Raw genomic sequence first — 26,307 nt, forward strand, 5'->3', positions numbered from 1 at the left:
CTCTAGCAACCACCCGTAACACATGGTGACTGGTTTCGTTTGCATGGGCAATCACTACACACGTTTAGGTTTTGCAAAAAGCTCAATTTTGTCTCAGTTTCTAATTTATTCTGCCCTCATTCGTTATTCACAATTCTTCAATATAAAGCAATGATTTTGAAACTTACAATAAGATCAAATATGACATAATTCAAAAAAGATTATGAACTGCAACAAACAACATCAGCCAAACGAGAGTGGGTTTTCGATTTGATTATCTAATCACATTCCTTGTAATCTCCATCAGTCAGTCCTCTTAGACCCTTCCAACCCGGCTCATCGCGGCTGATCATGTGATTGACGGAGGCACGGCAGCACAAATCAGCTCTGAGGATCGAGAGCAGCACATGAAGAATGCTGGTGATTAATGCGCCCATCATGTGAGGGAGAATTTATTTCTACACAATTAGCATATCGCAGATTGTCTCAGATCACACCCTGTTCAGACCTCAAGGGTCACGATACTGTGGTCATATGGAAGACATTAAAATATTCTGAACTGGACAGACAGACAGACAGAAAATTTCATACAAAAGAAAATGTACACAGTGTAGCTGTTTGTTACGCAATTAAATAAGCAGGGAGATTTACTGCTTACTTGTCTGAATAAAAATTCCCATCCTATGAATTCACCACCTTGTAAAACGCATTTACAGTTCCATTATCTCATGAGATCAGGCTCAAGAATTACCGTCTTGACTTTATAATAGAACAGTCTTGATTCCAGCATGACTAATACGTTTTATTACTATGGATATGAGCTAGAATACAATCTCAACAGACGGCTTGCAGTCTCTTTTACCGATTCTCCACAGTGTCGTCCTCCACACCATGGCCTACCGTGCCAATCGTCCTGCACTAACTAAGCCCGGGTCAAACTCTTTGTCATGTCTAGTTTAAGGCGGATGTAAAGGCATTGCCTTAAGCTAAGCGTCTGAGCTCATTTACAGGGTCTTATTATGCAAACCACTCCCTGACGCCCACAGTCTAATTAGGCCTAAATTAATTTGAGTCCAATCTTTTATGTCTCTGGCCCAGGCTATACCACTTCCCTCCATTTGCAGAATCATATTAATGTTCGTGTGGGAGCACTACTGCTGCAGATGAAAAGACTGATACAATTAATTAAGTCCTGCCTCTGTTCTTGCCTCCTCTCGGCAGAGAAACGATAAGTGCAATGAGCTGCCTCTTATTAACCCCATTATATGGGCTAATAAGGAAGATCATATACAAATCAAGGATGATGCACACTTATACGGGAATGCAAATGACGGCAGCTAACGAGCTGTGTGTCAATGTTGGAAATGCTTTGTTTGGGAAACGCGACATTCAGCATTCTTAACACGGCCTCGTTTATTTGTGTTCCTGTGCGAGCGTCTGCACAGGCATAATTGCATGTTGCATGTGCATGCCAACGAGCGCTTGACGCTCTTGCATCTTCTTTATTTAGTGTCAATGCGGTCAAGCAAATGGAGTTGCTGCAGGCTCTTTATTGGCATCAGTGGTTCTGTGATGGACTTTTAACATCCATGCTTTGCACAAAAGATTCTTTACAGTAGAAGTTTCTTCAGATTATTAAAAGGGTTCTTCCATGGCATTGTTTCAAAAAATACAACTTTTGGAACCTTTATTTCGCAGCATGAAGGAGATTCGTGACGCAAAAGGCTGCTTTCAGAACCATGGACAGCAGCCATTGAGTCCCAGTGTTTTCAGCACTCAAATGGCTTTAGCTTTGCTTCAGAAAACGTTTCATTCATGGTTCTGTTTGGTAATATGGGTATCATATTCCGACTCCAACTGAACTGTATGCATGCATGCTCCATTTACCATGACATATTAACATGCTTTGCTTATCCTTGCGACAGATTATCTGATATGTCTTCACATAAGCTAGAAATGAACCATTTGGCTTTTCTGATTCAGAGAGTGCTTCATAACATTGGAAGGTTTAGAGATCAAATAATCATGTAGTGTTTTGTGTGGTTGGTGTAATAGCATGTGCCGGTCTGTAGGAGGAGCAGTGCAAATGGCCCTGAACCACACATTGCTATATAAACCCAAATACTGCACCATTAAACATTTAGATTTGATCATTTATATGAACTGTTTAGGGTGTGCAGTTCTGTTTAGGGAATGCATGACTCCTTGAATAACTATTTATGTTATTTTCAAACTCCACAACACAAACAACAGTCAAACCTACAGATAGCCTGCTCTAGTCTACGTTTTACTTTTGGCATTAAAGCACTGAGCTTGTGAACTCGTGATATGGCGTTCGTTACGATGCTCGCATTTGTCTTGTTATGAGTTTCGAGTAATATGTTGATATGTCTTTACTGTGATCGCATTGAGAGGGGGCTCGTGGCCAGTAGGGGAGGGGCGCGCGCCGGCCGAGCAGCTGTATGCAAATGAGACGCGACAAGCACGCGCCACACAGCAAACACGCGCACATACGGCCGGTGCGCACGCACACAATCTCATTAAAATGCCATCGAAGTGCATTGTGCTGTGTAAGACCTAGACAAACAAACTTCACAGAATGTTAACACAGAGCAAAACATGTTTCGATAAAAGGAAAACGAGCGAAGAGTCTGAATTTAAATATTAGATGGGCGCAAATCCATTTGGGTGCAGATGCATGATTTAAGCAGAACTTTAGATGATGTTGAGAAGGTTCGGACGGCGCAGCGCAACTATGCATGCTGTAATTAGATATATTTAGGAACATTTGAGTCTCGCGTGTGGTGTTAAACTCCGCCAGTGTTGTAATATTTGTGAAGCTGCAGGGGAGAATGGTGGCAGGCGCATATCTCAATGCTCGAGCAATTATTTGACTCGGCCATACAGCAGCTTTATGCTAATGAGGGGAACAATAGATGAATGCAAACCCGTGCAACACGTCTGTCCAATTATGCGCGCAAAAGAGAATTTAAAGCAACTGTTTCACGGAGTAAAAATGAGATCCTTTGGTGCTGTGATATAAACCTTTGGAGTCGAAGTCTGCTGTAGAGCTTTCCATGTGCGTTTGTTGAAATATAACTTACTGAAGGTGATTCTAAGAGTAGCCTACTAAAATTATTTGGAATTTCTAACTTTGACTCTTTTTTTTCTCTGTGCTTATGCCTCAAAATACACCACGGATGATTTTATTTCAAAGTAAACTAACACATGTTGCAGTTAGTAGAGCATCAATGAAGTGAGCTTTATTTAGAAGTAGAGCTGCTTGTAAACACGTTGTAAGTGTTTTTTTTTTAACTAAGCTATTGTCGTTCATTTTAATTACAGTAAACGCGTGTAGCTTGCGCTGCAATGGAAAGCGTTAAATAAAACGCTTCAGTGGCTGAAGTTGTCACCGGTCATGGTGGTTTGAAGAAATGCAATGATGGCTGACCCCTGGCTTGACCTCGAGGTCAGTGCTCATCTTTGATTGCGTCCAGCACGCGTCTCTCTTTTGGCCAGATTGCTCGTGTATCCCTGTAGAGGTCAATTTGCTTTTCAAAGGCAAAAAAGCCTGTGACGGCTGGCCAGACGCGGCTATTGTGTTGAGAGACGAGGGCTTCTTCTGATGACTTATGCATGCGTTAGCCAGCTGATTTATACTGCCCTCAGACAGACGCGTGGCATTACAAATCTCTTTAATATCCAGATTTGCAAACAGGAAGCGCTTTAGACTAATTTAGCATGTTCGTGTTTCATGCGCAGTAATTAATAACATGCGATGTGCAGCTAACTACTTTGTGGAGCTGCCTTTTTTAGTACACGTTATTTACACGAAATGCGCGTGAAACGGAAACTTTAAACTGTAAACATGGGCGTCGCAATTTGTGTTGTTTTCATAATATTGCATATTTTACAAAATGACTACTATAAAATCGTCCTCCTCTTATTCACTTCAGCTGTAGCTTGTGTAATAACTTGCATCGTGCAATTATTGGCTCTCATGATAAATTATTGTATAAATGCAATCACTTCTGCATTTGACGTACTTAAAATCATTCCAAATGATATCGTTTAATTCAGTGTAGGTCGAAACATGCACTTAAATCTGCAGTCTGTAGTAGTTAATGCTCAATAGTGTCCCGATATAAAATGAAAAACATTCTAAATATATAATACAGAGACAAGTGAAGACATTCCCATCACAGCTCTAAACTAAGCATTCCGAGAAGAACTTTCTTTGTTGTCGCCAATTCCAAATCGTGATGATGACGACGATGATGGCCAGTGAGTGACATTTCCTTCTGCGCCCTACAGCCGCGGCACGCGCTGCTCTCCGTACATCTCCATCAGACTGTGAATGGAGAGCAGCGCGAATTACTACAATAAAGGCCAGGTACATCTGCTCTGTAGCGCCTGGTCCGAGTCTCTCAGCCCTCCCACGGGCACTCCCGATTGGACGAGGACGCGGCGACGAGGGGCGAGAACAATAACATCATTCCGGCTTAAAAAGAGTGCAGCTATGCGTCGAGGAGCAAAAGCATCTCTCAGAGGGAGGGAGGCGGACGGCGCGTTTGTGGCTCTGGATCTCGTCTCGTTGTGCCTTGTCATCCTCGCCTCATCATGCCCAAAGGATTCCTGGTGAAAAGGAACAAGAAAGCAGCGCTCGTTTCGTACCGGATACGCGCGGATGAGGATGGAGGATTCGCTCCAGAATGTCAGATCGCGCAAATCGCCTGGTCTCCACCCGCACCCAGCGCGCCCAAGCCGGACAGCATCACCTCAGCCTTCCCGTCGGACGGGGCAGAGGCGCCGGTGTCGGTCCACAGCGCCAAGCCGGTGCAGTTCGGCAATCCGGAGACGGTGTACCAAGCCCTGTACAGCCCCACCCGGCCCATCAGCAAGGAGCACGACAGGAAATATTTCGAGAGGAGTCTCAACCTCGGCTCGCCCGTCTCTGCCGAGTCGTTCCCGACTCCCGCCTCTTTCACCAGCCTGGACCATCAGCTTCTGTTCGCGCCGGTGGACTTGAAAATCGGCACCAGCAACAGTAACCGGAGCGGAACGGCGCCCGTCATCCGAACCGGCGCCAAAAGACCTCCCTCGGACGCCGCCGAGCGTAAAAGCAGCAAAAGCGCCAAGAAGCCCAAAGCCATACGCAAACTCAACTTCGAGGACGAGGTCACCACATCCCCGGTGCTGGGCCTGAAAATCAAAGAGGGGCCCGTGGACCTGAAGCCCCGAGCGGCCTCGGGCAACACCAACAGGCCCCTGGGGGAGTTCATCTGCCAGCTTTGCAGAGAAGAATACTCGGACCCGTTCTCTCTGGCACAGCACAAGTGCTCCCGGATAGTGCGGGTGGAGTACAGGTGTCCCGAGTGCGAGAAGGTCTTCAGCTGTCCGGCGAACCTGGCCTCCCACCGGCGCTGGCACAAACCGCGCGTGCCAAACGCGCCCAAACAAGCCCTCCAGCCCGCCAAACCGTTCCCCGAGGAGTTCCCCGGCGACAGAGACACCCCGAGTCCGGGTCTGTCAGAGTCCGGCTCCGACGACGGGCTCTACGACTGCCCGCACTGCGGGAAGAGGTTCAAGCGCCAAGCCTACCTGAGGAAGCACATCCTGGGACACCAGGCGCTCCAAAATCAGCTCCTCGGAGAGGCTTTGCGCACCGCGGAGAGCCCCGACATCGTGCCCACGGAGGACAGCCAAAGCCCGGGTCCGCTCAATCTGAGCCCCGCGGACTGTCTCGCGTGTCCGGCTTGCGGAGAGAAGCTGCCCAACCGGGCGAGTCTGGAGCGACACCTGCGCCTCCTGCACGACGACTCCCAGGCGCTTCCCTGCAAGTTCTGCCCCGCCACTTTCTACAGCTCGCCGGGTCTCACCAGGCACATCAACAAATGCCACCCCACCGAAAACAGGCAAGTCATCCTTCTCCAGATGCCCGTGCGTAACGCCTGCTGAAGACGAACCCACAGCGATCCGTCCTTTTAGAACCATCGATTTTCTTCATCCAACCCCTCGCTAGAAAAGTCTGGAGAAAAGTATTAGTTTGGTCCTTACAAAGGTATTTTTCTAGAACCCTTGCACACATGGTAATGTAATAGCTCCTAGACCTAAGATATGTTCCTGTACCTCTGCCTTGAATTCACATGCTGTGTGTTTCACGTCTGTAGCTTTAATCTAGTATGTGGATTACGGGACTGAAAATGCTCTCTCTCTCTCTCTCTCTCCGTACTGAAAACTACATCAACAAATCTTGAAAACTTTCCCTTTAGTAGCCAGAAATGCCTTTAGAGAAATACATCAAACTACTGCCTTAAGAACTCTTCAGTGTAACGATTGTTTCTGAATGTCGGCACACAATTACTGCTTACTATCACGATGTAAAACTATTGTAATATGTTTGTTCGTAATATTTTATTTATTTATGTATTTATTTATTTTCAATGGCTTTGTATAACTTATTGGGTGTCACATGTTGCAGTCGAATCGTTGTGTGGAGATCATCTCGTCTTGGCTTTTGTGCGCTCTCTTGAAACGTGAAGCTCTTATAGATGCAACCCTTTTCTACGTATACAGCTTATTTTCCTAAATGTTTGCTACCTAGCGCTCTATATGTGCGTCCGTGTTGTCTACTCAAATAAAATATTTTCAAAATGAAAAAGCTTCTTGTTCGTGCATATTTGCCACACAATCCCAACCGTGTACTATTTACACTATAGTTTAATTGAATAACACAAGACAGTTACTATCGCTTCATATGGGCACTGTAAATGGCAACGACCTTTCGTTTGGACGTTAAACACAATATGAGCACATTATTGTAATTCTAAGAGCCAGTCACTCCATGCACACGTAAAGCTTCCATCCTGTATTTATCTACAGATGTATGCAGTTAACACAAGTGTATGATGTTAAGAACAATGTAGGGCTGTAGAAGTGTTTTTGTGTGCAGTCTACTACTGCAAAGTTAATGTGCAGCATGACCAACTGTTATTGCAGCTACACGGTGTTTTTCCACAGGTGTCAAATGCTCAAATGATATAAAGCCAACCTCTGGCAATTCACACCTTTACAGCTGCTATCCCAAACCCTTTCCATGCTTTAAATGGCAGCAGTATTGATTTGAAATTGGTCAAGTCATTCTGAAGTCACCATGTAAGCTCTGCTTGATCAATGAAATAATGTAGTTGGCCCACTGTAAATTCAGCTGAAATCATTTAAAGAGTGACAACAGCCTTTGTAATAATGAACTCAGAAATGTACAAGGGCATTAACCTGTAATGCATTTCAGCACAGGCATTATTGATTCTGAGCCAAGTGGGATCCATTTTTCTATCTGTGCCTGGTCTGTACGAAAATTTTGACCATGAAACATCTCTAAAGAAGCAACCAATCCATCTTGTGCTCTACTCACATAACATGTTCCTGAAAGAGTCAATATTTCAGTATATAGGATACAATGAGCGGATACAAATCAAATATCAATGATGTCATCAGGGTGATTTTCACAAAATGAGCATCTGATTGTTTAAACTGCTGAATCCTCTGTGCACATTATATTCATGTGTAAAGTTCACACACCACAGCTGTCGTCTGTTTCTCACTAATGATTTTACTCTAGATTCAGTTTATGCAGAACCATTACTTTATGCATGTTCAGAGTGCAATTGGCAAGAAAAGGAAGAAAAAAAAAATCATACATGTTGTTTTGGTCAGATTTTGTGCAGGCACACACACACACACACACACAGTCAGTAATTAAATGTGAGTGTGCTGGAGGCCACCTGCATGAGCTGTAGGTGTTGGGAGTGTGTGCACCTGTACTCCGGTGAGGGACGCGTCTGTGCTCACGGAGCAGCAGGGGAGACAGATGGGAGGGGGGTCAGGTTACCCTCAATATTCCCTCAGCTCCAGCAACAGAACAACCTCTGACCCCGAGCATCACTTCCACCCACTCGCTCGAAACACACAATATGGCCATGCATTCTCTCACAAGAGTCACGGATGATTTCAGACGCACATACAGTACAACAGCACATCATCATACAGTTTCTCCAGGTCAGAAGCAGGACAAAATCAATGTTGTATTTCATGCATAAAACACAGGGCTTCGATAATGACAAAAATGACTCAATTTCTTTCGCTGAACTCAGAAGAAGCTATTTGGACTCCAATGACTTTCATTTTGTGACGAAAGACACTCATACAGGTTTGGAAATAACAACAGTGTTTTGATTTTTGGGTCAACTATACCTTCAAAGAGGAGATATAGTGGACACATAGTAAATACATTTCATATTTATTTAACATTTAGGTTAAAACTGAAGTGTCTATTTTAGTTAGTGGAACAGGGCACCATTTACTTTCCAGCATTTTTTTGTTGCAGTTCACTTAAAGACACAGTAAAATAAATTTTTCTAAAGTTGTAATTAAATATTATTAGAATATACTCTACCAGAAAAATACTATCTCAGGCCATGTCCACACGTACACGGGTATTTTTATAAACTGAGTTTTCCCTTCTTCCGTTTTTAAAAAAAATCTCCGTACACATGAAAACACAAACGCATGCTATGAAGCACTGTCAAGAGCATGCCAAACCAACAGGTGGCGATATAATCTCAACCGCAAAGCCATGTTGGCCAATCAGAAGCCTGAAAAAGTTTCCAGTAGGCGGAGATAACGGTGCATGCTCCGATGTCACAAGCCAAAAACTCTGGTTTCGCTGTCTACACCATAACACTGCAACCAGAGTTTTTGAAAATCTTCACCCTGGCAGGCGTTTTCAAAAATGTTCGGTTTCAGTGAACTAGTGCTGCGTTTGCGTGTGGACGAACGGCCAAACCGCGTAGAAAAAGCTGCGGCCTCAGCCTTTATACTTCAAAATTGCATGTTTAATTCAACGTTACCTGTAATAGTTAGTCAAATACTCTAGCAATTTCAGAGAGAAAACTTTTTCAAAGTAAACCCTGCTCCAATATCTTTTGTTTTTTAATGTGGCGTTTTTGTCATTCCTAAAAATTCTTACTGTTAATTGTAACAAAATTATAAATACAGTTTAAATAACATACAATTGCAGGACACAGCAACTACCCATGAATCATGAAACACTGAACAAAAACAGATCAAACAAATGCACATACAACTTCAAATCGATTTAATGAAATGTTTCGATTTCTTCACATTTCTAGTAAAGATAAAGCGATTACTTTTTCGATTAAAAACAGTCTGATATGTTAACAAGTCATGACGAAATCTTCAAGCTTCCTTATCTTCAATGTCTTATACAAAGGTTATATTACAGGGATTAATATATTTATATCCTTCAGAATTTAGAGCATTCAAAGAAAACAACTAAACAAAAGAGAGAGACACAATATACAAGACTACAAAACGAAGTCTACACTGAACATATCATCAAACAGAAGTTAGGCCAGTTGCAGTATTTTCTGTCCATTTCAAACCCGCATCGTCCCAGTTGAGATTTGGCCTGTGGGTTTGCATACATTCATCAGCGTTTTTCATTCAGAGCGTGGAAGAGAGAAAAAGTATTAGGCGAAGCGAAACAAAGACAGGTGTACAGGTAAGGCAAAGTAGTGCAACATGTGTCCTGTTGCAGCCTGGGCGGAGCCTGCAGTGTGTGCAACACCTGGTCTCCATGGCAACCAGGCCGGGTCTCTACGGGAACAGAGAGGGGCGCTGGCATGCTGCTGGCACTCGGAGAGGCACGCGGGAATCGGGGAAGCAGCTGGAAAAGAACCCCCATCCAGCATCTAATCAGACAGAAGCCGCTCTCACAAAACGCAGACAATCTCATTCAATTTACTCCAGTGAAATGTAAGACTCGTCGGGAAAATGCTGCTCTCCGTGTAGGAAGTGTGGGGGCAATTAAAACGGCAAAACTCGGACAGGTATTACACAGGCACTGTGGACAGCTCCCTTCACACAGCTTCACCTGAGGAGCTGGGGGCTTCTCATCCGTTTAGTCAGGTATAGTACGATGGCAGATATTTCTCCATATATATATATATATATATATACACAAACACAACATGAAACAAATATATATATATTATCAAATCAAATCGAAAGCAATGTACATTCAAATACAGAGGGAAGAACGCAACAAACTTCGACCTGCGGCATATCTTCACCACCGAGTGAGTGCAAAAACATTGGAATGTCGGAGTAGATTTACATGACAGGAACGGGACAGGTTCAGTTCACAAATGAAGCAGCACACGCTCGACTGAAATACAAACATGTGCCTTTTCCATTCAGCATGTTGCACAAATCAGTTCCGTAAAAATGATCAAACGAGTAGCTTAAAAGTAAATCATAACAACAAAAGTGATTTCAATGCAGTCTGTTGTACTTTAGATGCCACTGATTACATTATTGAAGTAGAATGATGATTCAAGAGTGCCAGTGTTTTCTCAGACTGGCCCAAAGCGCTGTACGAGCGTCTCAGTGCTGCGGCGGGACAAAAAGTCGCTCCCATATGCATCAATGATTCGGTTTTCAGTGTTTGACATGAAGAAAAGCTCAAAGATTGCGAGTATTAAAAACTAGCTAATGCCTCGGGGTTTTTGAAACGTCTCACATTATTCATTCGCTACTCGGTCGTAAGGACATTTTTGGGACAAATCGCAGTCCAAATGCAGCATTGCTGTGAAAATTGCAATTCATTTCACATTCGCAGATTCGGTTCAGCATAAATTCAGTTTATCTTTCTTCACGGCAGGGGAAGCTACATAATTTTGCGACATCTTTCACTGCTACTCGGCATCAACACGAAAAAACAACAACAACAACAACAGGTGGAAAGCATTAGAGTCAAATGATACATTCATCCACAATGCAGTCTGACGGCCGGAGGAAGTGTTCAGTTAGAGGACTTGCTGATGGCGCTGGCCGAGCGGCGGAGCTTTCCAGAAACCCGGTTCTTAGAGGCGCGCGGTATAGTGGGTGAGACCTGGTCGCTGGAGTCGTTGGTCGTCACAGTAACACTGAGGTCAGCGCTCGTGCTGCAGCTGAGGGAACCTGGGAAGGGAGGACATATTACATGCAGAGTGAAGAATCAGCAGAGATATGATATTAATACGCTTGCTTTCAAACTGACAGCACGCCATTGCTGAAGTGGAAAACATCCTCTGATAGAGACGGATGCGAATGGACATTAAGTAAAAAGCTGAGAACTCAAAATCAGCCTGTTAACTGACATTCCACACAGCACTTCCACTTTGCTGCAGAAAAGAAATGTCAATGGAATGAGAGAAAAGACGACATGCAAAATATGGATTCTGCTGGCGATCTGAGACACTGCTACTCCAGAAAGCATCTAAATTAAACAAGCTTCCTGCTTTGTCAAGATGGCATCTGCTTGGCTATTTTCTTTCTTTCTTTTCGACCGTTTTCTTTTTTTTTACGGGCATCTCAAGTTTCTGCGAGCAGATGGTGTGGGGAACATGCGCTCATTGGAGAGGACCTCCACTCCAGGGCTTCTTTGAAAGAGGGGGAGGAGAGCGGAGAACAACGGTCTCAGCATGTGAAAGGAGTCGGGGAGGAGTAAACGAGCGCGGGCTGCTGTCCGCTCCACACGTCCACAGAGAACATCTCAGGAGGACTCGGGATGCCAGCACGCACCTCCTCTCTAACGCTGACTGAACTATCTGTCGTGCCAGGGATTTCTGTCATTTATCGGTCCGAGAGACGACTGGCCATCTTACGTTTCCACACTGAATCTGAGCCGGGTGGAGAGCGTAAAGCTCCAGAAGCGCTCGTCATCACAGTGATCGACTAACTAGCGTCTGATCATCAGGTTTAATTTAAGCGTGTGGTGAGGCGTGTGAACCAAATCAATCATGCAAACCCTGAGAATTGATTTCTTGATCAGAACCTCTCTTGTTGTTTCATTAAACACAGTCCAAAAAAATAACAAAACAACGGAAAATGTGAGAATAAGAGTAAATATACATATATAACATGAGCCAAACACAAAATAACTATATATAAATATATAATTATATTTTAAATGGTTTTCTATTTTTTTATGCTTTTTGTAATATAATTTAATAAATTATATTATTTTAAGTATTATTCAGAAATACACTTACATTAAAAAAATAAGAGTGGAAACACCAACATGTTTCACAGGAGGATAGAAATAATTTTTTTTTATTATACACTAACCCACTCAAAAGTTTGGTCACACCTGCTTATTCTTTATTATGACGATGATGATGATGATTATTATTATTCACTACTTAGAACTATGATGGTTTTTAAACAGCAATGTTGTTTAAAAGAAAAAAAGGGGGAAAAATGCATCAAAATATAAAACTTTCAACTGAAAAAATAATAATAATATGTTTAATGCTTCCAAACTTTTCATTGGTAGTGTATATACCAAATCTAGAACTTTACAGTGACCTTTAATGGAATATATTCCAATTTGTGACTAACAGAATTTAATCAAGGTTACAACATTTCATCCCAAACTACATATTCAGAATTTATATAATTATTTCCCGTTTGGCCTTTATACATACATATATATATACAGTATATATATATATATATATATATATATATATATATATATAAAGTTAAGTGGCCCTCATTCCCATTGGCTCTCTGCAGCAATCCAAACAAAAGCATAAGTGACAAAGACATTTTCCAGTAGGGCAGGTGTTAGTGTCAGATGTGGCCTCAGGCAAACAGACACACGCCAAAGGACAAAGCAACAGGAGAAAAGAGGGGAAAAAGAGAGAGAATAAAGCAGAGACATGCAGGAGAGGAGGATGGCGACCCATTCATGCTGCTACTGTGTTACGATTACTCCGCCGCCATCCATAATCAGAGCGCGCTCAGAACAGCCAGCCCCAATGCAGCTCTGCCTCGGTGTTCCTTTAAAAGCTCTGAGCAGACGCAGCTCATTAGTGGAAATAAAGAGGGGAAAGATGAGTAGACGAGCCGGGGAAAGGGGAGGGGTCTCTGTGACAGAACGCAAGCTCCGTTCAGACCGAGACTCTTACCTTCCGTTACTGTACTGACACCTGTAACACACTTAATCTACAGAGGGAGAGAAGACAATAGAGCAACACGTAAGCTGCGCACCGTCACGGGTGTGTGTGTGTGTGTGTGTGACAGAGAGAATGAGAACGCTGTTGAAAATATGAGTGTTAGATGTTAATGCTGAGGGGTGAGGGAAGGACAACACAACAAAATGTTAACATACACAACATACAGTGATCATGACAGACCGTGGCTGTCAACACAAGCAGACAGTGAAACTTCTATTCACACTGGCCCACTTCGTCTTTGTGCTTTCTGAGAATGAAAGAATGTTTAACACAGGAAACAGAATAGAAAAGCTGCGGGATGCAAAACACACAAACCTGTGATTTAACAGCTCTATTTCAAAAGGTTTTCACGATATGTGCATTAAACTTGTGTTATATAACTGAAATCTGAAATGACGTCGGCCCGTCAGAGCACGAGGCTCGATGTGAGGTTATTTCTGAACAAAGCTGATTGTTTGGTGTTTGCGCTGGAATAACGGGCGATGCAAGGTGATGATATATAAGTAACAAAACGTGATCTTTTTTTTCTTTTGGTGAGAGTGTAAATGATATTTGTGAGGTGCTGCAAACCTGTACATGTTTAATGAGACACACTAATCTGTTATATTTCAGAGAAACCCCTGTCTACCATCCGATAGTAAACTAAATCATTGCCAATACTTTCAACTCAATTAGATGACTTACGCCCCATTCACACTGGGCGTCGGCATCAACGCCTCTTGTTTACTTTGAATGGAGTGAAGTCAAGCATTGCCGAAATTAATTGTGGGTCCGTCGCTTCGGGTCCATTGCTCGCGGCAGAAGTTGAAAACTTTTCAACTTTTTAAGCGCCAACGCAGGCGTCAGCTAATCAGATCGCCTTATACAAATGCCCTGGTGCAGACGCTAGCCAATCGCGTTCATGCAACACCAGAAAACGAATGTGATTGGCTGTTGTCACTATGACGGTCGCGTCAACACCAAGCTTCAGAAATGCCCTCCATCAAGCATCGACGCTGACGCCTCGTGTGAATGCACCATTGAAGGCACCAAACCCTGCATGTATACAAGCACACATTTCTATGACCCTGACCTCAAAGCTCTCTTCCAAAACCTAGTGAGATGCCTACATAGACAGCATTTGAAGGCTTTATATAGACATGCCTTCGACGACTGGCAGCAACATTAGTAGTATTTGAAATATAATAATAATGAAGTATTACATGAATATTAGAATTTAAAATACCAGTTTTCTATTGTATTATATTTTACAATTTAATTCATTCCTGTGGTCAAAGCTGAATTTTCAGCATCACTCATCATCTTCTTCTTCTTCTTCTTTTTATAATATTCGAATGTTGAAAACATTTGTGTTGCTTAACATTTGGAATATACAGTATGCAAATTGTGATTTTTTTTCTACAGATTCTTTGATGAATATAAAGTTCAAAAGAATAGCATTTATTTGAACTTTACTGTCACTTTTAATCAATTTAATGCATCCTTGCTGGGGGGTAGGGGACATCTTTCCATTCAGCTTAGAGAGCTGTCTTGGAAAGTAGTTGCTTATTTGGTAGCGAACTAGGTTTTGTAACAGAGGCAATGGTCCGCAATAGTGGAATCTTCATCATAAGCTCATCTGATATACTGTGCTACATTCCATAAGTGTAATATTTTTTAAAAAGAAGCTGTTTAAGAAAAAAACTAAAACAAGGAGCAAAGTCAATGTGCTCTATTCACTGTCATAAAACAGGGAACATGCAGGCTGTACTGAAAAGGTGAGAAAGAGAGAGACAGAGACAGGTTTGTGGGCCACATGCCTAATGGAGGAAGCAGGCAGAAAAGTCTTACAGTCCAGCTTGGCCCAGAGGTAATCCATGTCCCAAACCATCCCTGGCCAACGTCTGCCTGCTGTCATGGGTGAGATGGTGGTGAAACATGGAGCAGCGTCATAGACTGTAACCCACACAACAGCTCAAGCCCTACTAGATGAGGTGCCCAATGCCCCAGGCCTGTCTGAACTCTCACCTATGGGTCTGGACCATGCATTAATGAGGGAATCTATGGCTCTGTTCCAAAACCCTGTGAGCTGCCTTCTTGTACCTGTCTGTATAAGAAGTTATCTCCTAAAACCACTTTGTGCTGAAGCCACAGCAATGGCTTCACTATGTCTACACTGGAACTGTACCTCATGCCAGATTGTAAAATTAGGGAAATGGCTGAATTGCTATGTTTATTTGCAAAGGAATTCCATTAACAATAAAATGGTTCTGAAGTGCATCAACTATAGAAAACATTGGTCACATGACATTGTAATCGACACTTTAAGTGCAATTATAAAGAATCATCATAATGCTGTCTGGCTAGACAGCTCTCTAGGGAACAGAGCTTGTATTTCGTGTATGTATATGTAGAACAACTTCTTTCCAACCTAAGCCTGCATTTTATGGGTAAATGATTAATTAGTAAATAAATATAGGTTTCTCTAACACAAACAGAAGGAACAGAAAAAGAAAAGAAACAGGAATGACAACTGAGGTTAAGCACAAAAAAGAGTGAACATGAGAAGGTAATTAGAACAAAAGAGAGAGTGAGGCCAACAGAAGAAGAAAAAAGAGAGAACAAGCAGTTTTTGATGTGTTTGATGGAGGTACAAGAAAGCCTGAGATGCAAAAGAAGAGAAAGCCAGAGAAATGGAGTTTGAAGTGTCTAATGGATGAGATTCTCGTTCTCTCTGAGGTCAGTGGGCGAATCTGTGAGCTGCTCCCTATGCAGTCAACAGAGGTCACCACAGTGATTTTCAACGCCCTTCTAGGAGATAAATGGCGCCGCTAGAGAAATCAAAACTGTCAGAGCATCATTCTGCAAAATGATCTCAAAGAATGTGTCCTGAATAGTGCACTACACAGTCACTGCTGCATTCAGGGATAGGGTCAATTAACATCCACTCGCAGAGCAAAGCCCACAAATGAAACAAAGAACAAATAATGTAAATAAACTCTACAAAATGCACTGCATGCCCAACCAAACAAAGAGAAATGGAAATGAAAAAAAAAGACAACTGAACTAAAGATTCAAAATCCACAGTATCCGGAAAAACTTACAAAAATGAAGATTTTTTGAATTAACGGTTTTTAGAATTATGATTGTAGTATGAGAAACAGGGTAATTACTGATAACTAACTAATTAAAAAATAAATAATAATAAATAAATAATATATATATATATATATATATATATATATATTGCTTGAAATAAAATGAACATTAACTGAAACTAAATAAAATATAAGAAAAACCTCAAATTCATTTTATTTCAATTTCAATTTAATAACAAAAATGAAATAAACTAAAACTAAAAAACTAAACTTAACTATATAGACATTTGACAAAAAACCTAGTAAAAATGACAATATACTATATAACACTGATCAGACTGTTATCCAGGGTTCCCACACTGGTTTGCCAATGATTTTCCAGTCATGTAATTATTAGATAAAATATATTTTATAGTGATTGAACTCACAAATAGCATTTCTAGCCAAATCAATATTTTAGAGCCGAGCATAAGTACAACAAAATATATATATTCACTACAGAAGACACTTCCAAGACGTTTCAAGATTTGATTAATTTCCATGACATTTCAAGGTCTAGAAATCAAAAATGGTATTAACCTGTAATTTCCTGTTGGGACCCTGATTCTTTTAGTATTTTGCAAGTGTACTTTAAATAGATTTTTTACATAAGCTGTAGTACAGCGCATTTTCAGTTTGATATACTGGGCTTTCACAGTCGAAGGCTGTATTGATTTTATTTTGGCCGTCTTAAAATGAAGCGCCTGAGCGGTCCGTGCACCTGTGCATCATCCACCCTCAGCTGACAGGGCATTTGAAAAGTAACTTTACCAGACAATCTAACCATTTTAGAGATTTCCAAATTTCATAAACAGCGGAACAATGATGCATGGGACAGTGAAATGAAAACAAAATAGTTACACTTTATTTGAGCATATGTGCACTTGCAGTGTACTTAAGAATGCACCATATGTAAAGTAACATGGTTTAATGTTAGATTTCGGGTTAGATTCACTTACTGCCTGATTGTAGTAATTACTACACAGTATGTACATGCAGAACAGGATGGTAAAATAAATAGCTAGCAACAACAGGAAATAGGAAAGGAAGATAAAAACAGAAACAGTGTCTCACCTGCACCTCCCGTTGGCCAGTAGCTGGGGGAAGGCGAGAAGACCTGGGCAGCAAAGTCCTCAAAGGTCATGTTCTCCTTGTGGTTCTGAATGATGGCCTCCAGGTAGAGAGCCCTCTCCTCATAACTGAGAGCCCGTCAAGGAACATCACATTTACATAACAGCAAATCAACACAGCGTTTGAAATTACCCAGCAACAACGAATGGACGATGGGACCATAAAGATAATCAAGGACATCGAACAACAGCACAGAGAAAGACTCTGTGCTTGAAAATCATCAAAAACAAAACAAAAAATTTTTTTTTTAATGCTGTCAGACTCAAAAAAAAAAAAAAAAAGGAAAAAAAAAAAGGGACTCCTCTGGAGTTATTCAGACAAGTCGTGTGAGGAACACACTAAAATTCATGCATTCATTTGTTTAAAAAAAATAAAAAAACAAAAAAAAAATTTTTTTTTTAAAGCTGGAAAAAAAAAAAAAAAAAAAAAAAGGAAAAAAAAAAAGTGACTCCTCTGGAGTTATTCAGACAAGTCGTGTGAGGAACACACTAAAATTCATGCATTCATTTTCAAAAATGGTGAATCAAGAAGCCAGAACCAAAGACGCCTGTACGATGTTCAGAACTACTTGCAAATTAAAGAGAAGTGAGTTGACAAAGCCCCGATATTGTATATTTACACATATAAACATAAATAAATGTAATTATAATACAAACAATTTTAGTTTCAATATTTCTAAATGTTTAACAGGTCTCACTAAGGCTGCATTTGTTAACTAAAATACAGTAAAAACTGTAATATCGTGAAACATTATTAGAACTTAAAATAGCTGTTTTCTATTGTAATATATTTTAAAACGTAATTTATTCCTGTGACACAAAGCTGAATTTTCAGCATCATTACTACGGTCTTCAGTGTCACATGATCTTTCCTGGCCAACGCATTTCCTTGGGGGAAGTCGTGGCCTAATGGTTAGAGAGTCGGACTTGTAGTTCAAAGGTTGTGGGTTCAAGTCTCGTACCGGCAGGGATTGTAGGAGGGGGGAGTGAATGTACAGCGCTCTCTCCCACCTTCAATACCATGACTGAGGTGCCCTTGAGCAAGGCACCGAACCCCCAACTGCTCCCCGGGCGCCGCAGCATAAATGGCTGCCCACTGCTCCGTGTGTGTGTGTTCACTGCTGTGTGTGTGCACTTTGGATGGGTTAAATGTAGAGCACTAATTCCGAGTATGGGTCACCATACTTGGCCACATCACGTAACTTTTAAAAAACTATTCAACAGCTTCAAAGTTTTGTGACATTTTATATATATATATATATATATATATAAATGTGACATTTTATATATTTATTTTTTTATAAATTTTGTTTACATTTTATTTTTCAGGGGTCAAAATTACAGAATGCATTTGAAACAGAATTTCTTTACTTTGATCAATTTGATTCATTCTTGTTGAATAAAAATTCATTATTAAAATAAACCGTAATGAGCTTAAAAGTGTGTATTATATTGTAGAAGGCTTGGCGACAGTATATGCTTTAACTTCATGGAAAGCAGCAGTGTGAACATACTACTAAACATCTCCTTTTGTGTTCCATGGAAGAAAGTCACACAAGGTTTGGAATGACATGAGGGTGTAAATGATGACAGAAGCTAAAATAATCAGGGGAAATTAATTAAAAAGGAGATGTAGCAGAAGGCTTTCAGAGAAAGGACCCAAAAACAAAAACAAACAACAAAAAAGTTTATTACGGTTCGCTTTAATTAAAGCTTTGCTTTAGGGTCCGGCACATTCCAGTTGGCATTTTAGGGCAAATGGCAAATTCATGTAATAGTGTGGGCACTTGTACTATGGCAGATGAAACAAATCAGATCTTCCTGAAGCCATTACACACATGGTGAGCGTAGCCTGTTCAGTTACAGCTACAGTCCGTTAACCGTCCAAACAAACGCACGAGCAGGTGTTTCTGCCTTGATGTTCACATACACACCAACGCAAGCCTGGCAATCACTCAAAAACTGATACAGGCATACAATCTGTGTGTACTGCTGTATTTATATGTATATATAGCGTGCATGTGTGTGTGCGCTCTAATGAATAGGTTGTGGAGCGGAGGCAGGGGCGTTCCAGGGCCACATGACTGCCTGCTGAAATTCTGGAGGGCCCCACTGATGCCATTCCCATCTCATTAGGGAGGCTGCTTATTCCGCCAGGCGCTAGGTTGCTGCCAAGGCCTTTGCACTCCATCATGACCACGCTGGCTGTGTGTGTGTGTGTATGTGTGTGTGTGTGCCACGTGCCGGCGCAGCAGGGGCTGAGGCAACCGTGACAAATTGTTGAAAAGGTCCGTCTGAACCCAGCACTGACAGGCACCTGAGCCTGAGGGCTGCACACAAGGAGAGAGCAATCTGCTTCACTTCTGCATGCTTTTCTGCTAAAAACACACAGCGGGGAGGGAGGGGGCACACGTATCTGGTAGAAAAACTTTATGCACATTAGTCTGAAAATAAAACCGGCCATCGCTGAAATCGAAACGACCAGCAACAGACGGCACGCAACGTTCTCAATGTGTGCATGCAAGTCTGAGTGCACTTGCTCTGAGAATCATCTAAAAATGGCAGGTCTTGCTGCTATAGAAACATGGACAACATTACAGTAAAGAGGCAGGAATGAAAACTAAAAATGGAAGCGTTAAAAAAGGAATAATACGAATTGGCATCACAGCGACGTAAAGAGCGCTAAGTAATGGGAGCAAAAGAAAAGTGTATGTGCGTGAACTAGAGGACAGAGAGAGAGGAATGAGAATAAGGGATAATAAGCCTGATCCCACTAGGTCAACAGAGCCATATGGCGTTCCATTATCAGAGAGGCAGATGACTTAAGCGTGGCTCAGCTATTGAGATTCCTAAAACAAATATTGACCTCAGCCGGAGTCACCGCTGCCATCGGCCAACATGCACTCCCACTTCCTGAGGATGAAAAAAACCCCCTAACCTCTCATCTATTGAACAAATTTATGCAGCACATTACGTATCGCACATTCGTCTGCGCCTAAACGATGTTTGCGGCTTCTGGCACACCTCTGATTTTCGTGATACCGCGTAGACTCGGCAGCTGTTTGCATAAATGTATGCCGGTGTTTAGATGTGGGATTTGTTCTTTATTGAACATTATCGTATGAGAAAGGCATAGACAGCTACGCATCAGGAGTCAAAACAATCAAGCTGCTTTTGCTGGCATGATTTGTCTGCCATCTCCTCTCCGTCTCGGGTTTCTCTAATTGTTGTGGCACAGGTTGTTCCGCTGAATGCGTGAGTTGGGCTAGAGGACGGTGGTGTGGATTAATTCAATAAAGCAGAGGACAGTGACGCAGTGAGTGCTCGTCTCTGTCGGAAGCAGGGAGAACGGAACATACAGGAAAGGACAGAGGTCGCTCGGATGACACCGTTCCAGAACAGAAAAACAAACACGGGGCAATTCTGTATTTTACGTAGGCGAGTGGGAACCTTCACAATTTGTCGATGAGAAGAAAGTTTAGGGATTTCCCAACGTGATTGTAATCTAAGTCACCCTTACAGCACCTGCAATGGAAAACACTCCAGTCCCATGCTAACGAAGCATAGTGGGAATTTCCGAAAGCATTAATCGCAAGAACACGACTCCCAAAGCTCTGTGCACCCAGAACATCTCCACAGAATGTTCTAGAAAGCGCTGGAGAGAGGGATGTGGTGTCAAAAGGGCAAATTTAACATCCCTCTGCCATGTAAAATAATGTGATGACCTCATTCGAGCACAGGTCAGATTGTGCGTAGATGGGAGAAAGGGGAAAAAAGTGTGTAAACAAAAAGTACAATAGCGCTGTTACACCAGAGAGGGAAAAACAGATGAAGCAAATCCACTTTGGAGGGAAAAAAAATGTCCTCTAAGCATTTTGCGGAAGGGTTTTAACAGATAATGCTCTTTTTCCACTCTTTTGGAGGCCACTTTGCCACCCCACGGTGCACCAGGTGACAAAGGCGAGGCATTCAAGGCTGTCGAGAGCAGAAGCCCAGGGGAGCGCACCGACTCATTGAGTATTCAAGAACAGTCCAAAACATTTTGAGTTTCGAGTACGAATCTGTGCATACATCTAATTAGTTTAGAAAACAATGGCATCGTAAAGATCAATTGAAGGGAAAAAATGACTACTAACCACTGCACAGAAAATGAAGAATATGAAAATCTTCAGGAGTCAGCTATCCACTGGCCTAAACCAGCACAAAAACACACTCAGCTAAATAATATCCAAAAAAATCCTTAAAAAAGAGATAATTCACACTTCTACACACATAATAAGTGATTATTTTAATGGTGCTAAAACAGATATGTTTATATCACCCAAATCAGTCATCATGAAATGATAATTTTTTCTGACGTGTGCATGAGGGTGATAGAGCGAGATGAAGAGTATGTGTGCTGTTGTCCAGATGGTAAGGGGTGGCCAGTGGGGAATTGAGAGGTCAAGCACTTTGGCAGATCAAAGCCAAGGTCAGGTGGCAGTAGTGGCCATGTTCAAGGTGCACAGGGACTCCAAGGGCCTCAGATGGCTTCTTATTAGCAGTCAGCTCAGGGGCCAGACCCCTGGGACCACCTTCTGAACCCATCCCACCCTGAAACCCCTCCCCTCTGTCCACACACAACAAAAGATCTCACCCCGCAGGACACCTCAGCCTGGATATAACACCGCTGACTCGGGTCTCAATGCCAGTTTGACAATACACAGAAATCTGTCATTAACATGTTCGTGGAGTAGCAAATGACGCAGGGTAGGAGCAAAGTAGCTGTGGTTAAGATTACATCATGAAATATGACAAAACTGTCCTGTTAATAGACTTTAGTCAGAGTAGACACCATATGTAGTGTGACTTGAATGAAAACAAGGTTGCGAGGGATAGACATGCATATGGATATCAGCAAAATCTTAAGAAATAAGTTAATTTCTAAATAGTTCACAATTTTCTTAAGAATTTGTTTGTATGTTATTATTTTTATGTTTTAAATAAAATCATCAAACATGAAATCATTAAAAAAATTGGAGGTTCTCCTAACTTTAAAAGGTTATTCATGATTATAAGTTTTGTTTTTAGAACTATCTTAAGAACAAACACACAAACATTCTGATTATTTTTACTTATTTATTTTTAAATATAAAATATCCGTAACTTTATTTTTAAGTTAGAAAATAGCAGTTACGAATTTTATACTTAATACAAATCTGGCCCCAACAACACATTTTTTTTTTGTTGCGTTTTTTTATTTAGTGTAATTTTTTTAGACATATTGTCAGTGTTTTGTTGGCGATAGATAACAAGAAAATGGTGTCTCCCCTGACCGAGGTCTGTAAACATTCATTCAGAAAGCTTAAACAGCCATTTTTTAAATTTAAACCAACATAGCACTTTGATAAAATGGAACCGGTTTGTGACAGCACAGATGGACATGCTATCTCAGAGGCCTGAGGAAGAGAAAGAGGTGTAATGCTAGAGCCGTTGAAGTTGGGTTTAGTGTTTTATTAGCATTGCAGGGGTCGATTAGTAAACAGAGGCTTGAGGCCTTGCACTGCTGTGTCTGGTTAAGCTGAAGAAAAGCGAGGTCTGATCGGAGATGGAGGCCATAATTGAAACATAAGGAGCCTCTGGAGTTTTAGCCTGAGGACAGGCCACTGTGCTGAGCTTCTGCGTTCAACTGCAGAGCCTGAAGCAGCTGCGACAGTCACAATGTTCCCCTCACTAATGCCAGCTACACTATTTCTTTCACGCACCATTCTTGCTTGCTGTTAAAGGAATAGTTCACCCAAAAATAAAAATTCTGTCATTAATTACTCACCCACGTGTCGTTCCAAACCCATACGTTGTGATGTCATTCCAAACCTATTACGGTTGAACCACTGATGGACTAACCCTAACCCTAACCCTAACCCTTTCTGCTTTCAGTTTTGCTTTGTCATCATGGAATAAACTACATTTTAAAATATTCAAATATATTCAACAGAAAACAGTTATTTGTAATCATATTTCACAATATTACTGTTTTACTGTATTTTTGATGAAATAAATGTAGCCTTAGTGAGCAGAATAGACTACTTTCAAAAGCACAAAAAGCCTAAACTATTGATCAGTAGTGTACAAGCAACTCCTGTCATGCATGTCAAGTTGAAAGTCAAAACCTGGTAACTTTCACATAATAACACACAAGGCTACCAGTGATGCAACCATCTCTAAAATACTGCTTATTCACCCACCATTAGTAAGATGACTTAGAAAGCTTAAAACAATAAGTAAACTTAAAACTATTTCTTTATAGAAGAATTAACTAAATATAAACGTAGGAATGCCCACAAACTTTCACCGTCACTACACTTCTGTAATCATCTTTTTTTAAACTGAGAGTCAATATCACTTTAAATTTAGAACATTTAGTTAACATTTAGCAATAATTTAAGGAATAAATAAAGAAATGACTAAAACACAACACAAGAAAAGAAAAAAGGTACTCTGTACAAAAAACAGTGTAATATTTTACTAAAAAAGTGACTGTTCACTGTTCACCAAAGGTCTTCCTCGTTGCACTGCTATTAGAATGTTATTTTAATTAACCTCTATTACAAACATGATGGACAGGAACTTTTAAGGACGGGCATTTAGAGTTTAAAGAGCAAATGCAAATTTCCATCATTTCACCGCTGTCACTATCAAGACACGGCAAAGGTTAACAATACGTTTCTGCTCGGCCCGCTCTTATTTGGCCTCTGAATGGGCTCTTGTGAGAGGATGGAGAAGTTGAAGAACTGGAGAGTGACCATGCATGCTCAACCTCCACTCCAGCCAAGCACCAGCCATTAACCTCGACCAATCACATTGACCTTGCCGTCTAGCCGGGGAAGAGGATAATTGGCTGGTTTAGAAAAAAAGAAAAAAAAAAGGCCCCGCTGCTTTTGGGATATTGTCCGAGCGAGCGAACTGCTGACATTCTCCGTCGATGAATGGAATGTTCTGCATACAGATGCCTCTCTGCATTTCTGCTGCACTTTTGCTCTAATTAGGCGCTGACACCATCAGTCAGATCAAACAGACTCATTTCCACGGTCACAGCTACGCTCCTGATTACATAGTATCACCACCACAGACTGAGAGGGGCTTGATCTTGTGTTTTCAGCAGAAAAAAAAAAGAACCAGCTGGTAGTTAGACTGATTTCTGTGTGTGAAGCTCTCTGTGGTTGGTTTTTGAGGAAGCAGAGTTTTCAAGGTGAATGTTAAGGTGTGCTGACACTTTTGAGTTCTGTGGGGTTTACATACTATCCTCCTCAGTGATCGACAGACCCTATCATTCACTTTCAGTTTTTGCCCACTATTCTTCTTTGCTGCTGAAGTATTGCCATACTTTATGTTCACAGTCATAATCGTGAAGACGCTCCTGCTAATCGGGATTCATGATTTTTTTGGAAGTCTGACAAGTCAACCATTTCATTGAGTGCTTGTACTAAACACTGCTGAAAACACAGCTTATAATACTTTGACATACAATCTAGACAAGGAAAAGATAATAACAGCATTATTTCTTTAGTAATTTTTTTCCTCTGTAGCCTGCAAAAATGATATTAACCCCTGTAATAATGGGTGTTGTTCACATTATTTTGTCCAAACCCTGTATAAATATATCACATTATTAAGCAGTATACTTAGCATATGTGTACAGCCACAATCTTTCATAGTATACTCCGTTTGATAGTGCGCGTGAACACAGTCGCTTGACACATGCACACTAGCAATGCTAATCTTTGTACTATGTCTGTGCTATTTCTCTTTATAAGCAATAAAAATGTTGTGTGTATCTCTTAACCTCCTCACACAAGCACTTGCCAACATTGGCGTCATTCGTTGTTGCTGTCTCTAGTAGTTTGACGTTGTTCTGTCTCATCCATTTATAGATCCATTTATAGGCTAGGCCAGTTTTCCCACCTAACTAATTAGTGCAAAAAATTTAAGTGCATGTGCAACCTGAGCATACAGTGTAAGAAAATTCTGGACGTGTTATTCTGATGACCAAATTTATTTATACATATACCTTGTGTTTGCAGGGACCCTTTTCATAAGACTGTGATGAAATGTTTCAATGGTCATCAGCATCGTAAATCCTCCAAAGTTTTTTTTATATTAAATATATGTATTTACATTATATGTGTACATTTATAACACTATACTTTGTATTATATTACCTGTGCATCAACTTAAAAAAATCTAGTTATGCTAATGTGAGGGTGTTTCTAACAGTGTTTATGGGAGTGACGGGAAATTTGACATTGTTCTCTCTTCTGACTGCCGTTATCAGGCCCTGTCCACACGGAGACTCGTTTAGCTGTATACGCATACGGTACAACCGTATAGGCGTTTCGTCCACACGGATCCGAATTTTTGGGAGAGTGAAACCGATATTTTTTTTAAACCAGGTCCCAGAATGGATAAATCTGAAAACGTCACTCTTGCGTTTTCATGTGGACAGTGAATCCGTATATTTTCTGAAACGATGACATCATCAGCCCACGTCTCGCCCCTAGTCAGACACAACAAAACAAAAACATGAACAAACACTGCACGATTGTCTTTTTTATTAACTAACATTAACACAGATTAATAAATTTATTGTTCCATGTTCGTTTGTACATCGCATGCAAGGTATACAGTGGGTACGGAAAGTATTCAGACCCCCATACTGGTCTGGCATGTATACTACATTGTTTTGTGTCGGTTTTGTGGTTTTGTGTGGACGCAGATATTTCTCGAGAGGAGGGGGAAAAAAAGATTGGATAGGGAAAGCTCTGGCTTCGTGTGGACGTAGCCTCAGTCTCTCTCTATTTTGTCAGGAAAAAACTAGCAAATGGGAATGCAAACAAATATATTTGTGGTAGTCTCCCATTGACTGCTATAGAAGTTTACCCAACTATGACAAAAAATATATGTACTTTTTTTTTTAAAGTAGTGCTGTCAAACGATTAATTGCGATTAATCACATCCAAA

At 41.2% G+C, this 26,307-nt stretch overlaps 2 protein-coding genes across 2 annotated transcripts in view; one reads left to right on the plus strand and one right to left on the minus strand.

Annotated features, from left to right (window-relative positions):
• The first annotated feature begins 4,525 nt into the window (after nucleotides 1-4,525).
• LOC107558475 (insulinoma-associated protein 1b-like) lies at nucleotides 4,526-6,348 on the plus strand. Its single transcript, XM_016242139.1, has one exon. It carries the CDS (start codon nucleotides 4,600-4,602, stop codon nucleotides 5,935-5,937), a length of 1,338 nt encoding a protein of 445 aa, XP_016097625.1. The 5' UTR covers nucleotides 4,526-4,599; the 3' UTR covers nucleotides 5,938-6,348.
• A 2,872-nt stretch (nucleotides 6,349-9,220) lies between these two features.
• ralgapa2 (Ral GTPase activating protein catalytic subunit alpha 2) overlaps nucleotides 9,221-26,307 on the minus strand; it is a 199,530-nt gene continuing 182,443 nt past the window's right edge. Inside the window, exons 33-34 of the mRNA XM_016242121.1 lie at nucleotides 17,255-17,379; nucleotides 9,221-11,022 (exon numbers count right to left, since the gene is read on the minus strand). Of these exons, the coding sequence (XP_016097607.1) occupies nucleotides 10,865-11,022; nucleotides 17,255-17,379 (283 nt within the window). The 3' untranslated portion in view covers nucleotides 9,221-10,864. The remainder of the gene's footprint in view (nucleotides 11,023-17,254; nucleotides 17,380-26,307) is intronic.

The sequence above is a fragment of the Sinocyclocheilus grahami genome, unplaced genomic scaffold (assembly GCF_001515645.1).
Source record: "Sinocyclocheilus grahami isolate Dianchi unplaced genomic scaffold, SAMN03320097.WGS_v1.1 scaffold646.1, whole genome shotgun sequence".
In the NCBI taxonomy this organism is placed as follows: Eukaryota; Metazoa; Chordata; class Actinopteri; order Cypriniformes; family Cyprinidae; genus Sinocyclocheilus; species Sinocyclocheilus grahami.